The sequence below is a fragment of the Electrophorus electricus genome, chromosome 13 (assembly GCF_041902795.1).
Source record: "Electrophorus electricus isolate QZ-2024a chromosome 13, ASM4190279v1, whole genome shotgun sequence".
In the NCBI taxonomy this organism is placed as follows: Eukaryota; Metazoa; Chordata; class Actinopteri; order Gymnotiformes; family Gymnotidae; genus Electrophorus; species Electrophorus electricus.
This window is the reverse complement of record NC_137509.1, coordinates 12,639,000-12,642,699: the sequence shown is the minus strand read 5'-3', so window position 1 is coordinate 12,642,699 and position 3,700 is coordinate 12,639,000. Positions and strand designations below refer to the sequence as shown.

At 38.9% G+C, this 3,700-nt stretch overlaps 1 protein-coding gene across 1 annotated transcript; it reads left to right on the top strand.

Moving 5' to 3' along the window:
* The first annotated feature begins 1,311 nt into the window (after nt 1-1,311).
* LOC113568352 (uncharacterized) lies at nt 1,312-3,388 on the top strand. The gene is made up of 5 exons (XM_026996544.3): nt 1,312-1,931; nt 2,072-2,235; nt 2,331-2,551; nt 2,794-2,923; nt 3,275-3,388. The coding sequence occupies exons 1-5, from the start codon at nt 1,367-1,369 to the stop codon at nt 3,371-3,373; spliced, it is 1,179 nt and encodes a 392-aa protein (XP_026852345.3). The 5' UTR covers nt 1,312-1,366; the 3' UTR covers nt 3,374-3,388.
* The last annotated feature ends 312 nt before the right edge of the window (nt 3,389-3,700 follow it).

Here is a 3,700-nt window from a genome sequence, read left to right as displayed (position 1 = left end):
AGGAAATCCATTTTCTACACTTGTTCTCTGTGTAAACACCAGCCTACAGCACTTGCTATGCCTTGTATGTGTGCCAAGTTTGTTGGTAGGCAGGCAATATGGAAAGTGTTACAAGATTGTGTCATCTTGCAACAAAGAAAGTGACTGAATGTTTAACAAAGCATTTCAAGCTGCTGAGAAAAGTGGTTTCTTTGGGAGAGAGTTACTCACTTTGGGTTTTGTCAATTTTAAGACTGTTTACATGCACAAAAATCTATATAACACACTAAAAGAAACAGGAAAAATCAGAAAAGCATAATAGGTCCCCTTTGAAAGAGAGAGTTAACTGATTGGGGTGACCATAGTGTTTTTAAAAAAATATAGAAACATTTGACCATTTATGTATGAATAGTTGGGTACTCAAATTCAGTTTAGCAGAAATAATATTGTATCTTATTGGAAGATAAAAGAGCACAATATCTTGCTTGTAAATTCTGATTGTTCGCTTGTTTTGTTTCTATAATATTTTGGAGTCTGATCCAAACTTGTAGACTCTGCACCTGTATTAAATCTTTGCCACCTTCCTTTCTGTTGGTACAAGCGAGCAAGGTAAGTTAGGAAATAAACAAAGCATGAAAAATATAAATGTGTTCCCAGACATTTTAGGCCTACTGTGTGCTTCCAGTCAGTGGTCTTTTTTCCTCACACTCTGGCCTACTACCTGGTGTCTGGCAGTTAGTTGTTTTTTGTGTGTGTGTGTGTGTGTGTGTGTGTGTGTGTGTGTGTGTGTGTGTGTGTGTGTGTGTGTGTGTGTGTGTGTGTGTGTGTGTGTGTGTGTGTGTGAGTGAGTGAATGAGTGAGTGAGTGAGTGAGCGAGCTACCAACCAGAGGCCCGGGAGTTTGAGGGTGAGGTGAGGAATTTTTGCTGTTCCTAGGATTGCGCTCTTCTGGACTGAGAGTGATAAAGTAATTTCTGGGATCTGTTGGAGCCACTCCTACAACTTAGGGGTCACAGGCCCAAGAGCCCCCATCACTACTGGAACAACCTGATATTGTTTTCCAACTTTTCATATTCCTTTCTTTGTGTTTCCATCACTTGGGACTGCCGCATCTATTATCACTGCTGTTTTCTGCCTCTCACCTACTATCATGATATCTGGTTGGTTCACTACTATTTGTTTATCTGTGTGGATCTGGAAGTCTCACAAAATGTTAGCTTTGTGTATATACAATATTTTTATATTGTGAAATAAAATATATAATTGTAATTTTTCTCAACAGAAGCAATTAAGTATCTATGGCATTCATAATTTCAAAATTCATGCAATGCATAACTGGACAACAAGAGGCAACATCAACTGAATCAGAAACTGATTCAGCTGGTGCCATGACTTCAGTTGAGGAATCAAATTCTGGTGTGCAGCCATTCATAGAGAACTCACCAATAAAGAGAAAATGGCATCAAATCAGCCAACGCTGGAGGAGCAAGCTGGAGAAACTTGCTAATATAGATGAAAGTGAGGTTTATAGATTGAAGAATCTTACACTTTGTGTAAGCCCTGAATTCCAGATAGCTAAAGGAAGTGATGGAACAGAGGTGTATCTTGGCCTGAGGGATGATGGCACAGAGGTAGCAGTCAAACGAATGCTTAAGTCCAATTATCAAGACCTCAAAAATGAGGAGGAGTTTTTACGGCTTCCCAAGCTTGACAATCCTTGTATTGTTAGATATGTGGACTTTGCAGAGGATGAGAATTTTGGATATCTTGTCCTTCAACTTTGTGAATACACACTGGAGGAATATATCCAAAGCCAATTACCAGAAAATAGCTTTCAACAGCAGGCTGTCCTGAAGGAAATTGTAAAGGAAGTGCTATGTAGCCTTGAAGTTCTTCATAGTCAAGATACCAAAGTGCTCCATCGGGACATCAAACCCCAGAATGTTTTGATAGGTAGGAGTCATGCCTATTGTTTTTTAAACCTTCTATGAATAATGAAGTACTGAATACTGAAACAGATATTGATAGATCACCAAAGGTACCCCTTTAACAACATTCTAAAGTTACCTCTTTCAATTTATATGTTATAACAGATATAATTGGAAAGGCAAGATTAGCTGATTTTGGCATAAGTCGAAGGCTGAATGTGGGTCAAACAACTTTGCGCACTAGTCCTGCTGGAACAAAGTGCTGGAAAGCCAAAGAGACTATTGAAGAGGACAGTAATAGTGGCTACAAGAGGAGTTCTGATATCCAGGTTCTGTATTACAACTAGAATCAAATATGACTGCTAATGCTGAAAAGTTCTAAGGGATAGAAAAATCTCTATACTAATGGTTTCACTTATTTTAGGTTGCAGGAATGTTAGTGTATTACATCCTCTCTCGTGGACACCATCCTTTTGGTAAAGGTGCACATTGTGAGAGTAACATTCTTGATGGGAAGTATTCCTTGGAACACCTGGACGATGAGGTGGAAAAGGATCTGGTGGAGTGGATGATCAGTGACGATCCAAGCAAGAGGCCTAGAGTTGAGGAGGCCCTTGTCCACCCCTTCTTTTGGACAGATGACAAGTAGGACGCAGCATCTAGAAATCAGTTGTATATGGGAGCTTATTCTAACCCAGATCTTGATCTCCTGAGGTTGTTGACATTTTAAATGTCTCTCAGTTCTATTAATATTGAAGTTGTGAGAAATGTATCGGGTTATTTTCTCACTAAAGAAATACCATCACACTTTTAAAATGGTCAGAACTGAACATTGGGATACTATATTATTCGGTGTATTGTTTTTCACATTTTCTGAATTTTCTCAGGAGAGTGGAGTACTTAAAAAAACTGGGGAATATGGAAGAGGTGCAGAACTGCCGCCAGGCTGAAGAGGAGCTCCTTAAAGCACTAGAGGAAATGACAGTGGGGAAAACCTTCTCAGACTGGGGAGCAAAAGTGAGTCTGACCAGGATCCAGTAAGAGGTTCTTTCACTATTTAACACTGGCCTACATTAGGCCTCTCAGACGTGTTAATAATGAATGACACTCTTTTTAATGTTCTTAACATAAGGGGGGCTGGTGTAGATGGCTTTGGTTACTTGTGGTCCAAGGCCATGAATTCTAAGAGTTTGCAGCATGGGTCATACTTTTCAATGGATTACTTCTTCAAGAAAGATTTAGACACACCAATGGTTTTATAAAGCTATCCTTAATACTGAATAATTGTTTTGTACCCTTAATACTGAATCATTATTTAGTACTCTAGAATATTTGAGTTAATACATGTTTAACTTGAACTTTACACAGTTCCCCTCTGAGCTTGTACAAAAAATGGAAGGGAGAAAACCCTACTCGGAGAACATACTTGGGCTGCTGCGATTCATACGGAATATGTACGAGCACTAGTGAGTCGCACATGTATGTAAAATATACACCACTAATGTGATTGGTTTTCACAGACCACAGACCATCAGTTTCTTTCTGGTTATTAATTTCTAGCCCTGAGGAAACAAGGAAAACAAACCTGATGATTTTATTCCCTGACCTTTTTGAAGATGTTTTCAAGTTTGCCAAAGAAAGAGGAAGGAATCCAGCCTGAGAAAAATGTTTAACTCACCACCAGTGATCTGATAACTGTTCCATAACTGGACAACAAGGACTGAAGTTTACAAAATGTGATGCAAATTTGACTGACATCAGAGTTTCAAGACCAGCATTATGAAAGAATACATT

Excerpts from the sequence above, each read along its gene's own strand:
- LOC113568352 (XM_026996544.3), top strand. The coding sequence starts at position 1,367 with ATGACTTCAGTTGAGGAATCAAATTCTGGTGTGCAGCCATTCATAGAG. Across the intron at positions 1,932-2,071 it reads ACCCCAGAATGTTTTGATAG|ATATAATTGGAAAGGCAAGA; the intron begins GTAGGAGTCATG and ends ATGTTATAACAG. Across the intron at positions 2,552-2,793 it reads TTCTTTTGGACAGATGACAA|GAGAGTGGAGTACTTAAAAA; the intron begins GTAGGACGCAGC and ends GAATTTTCTCAG.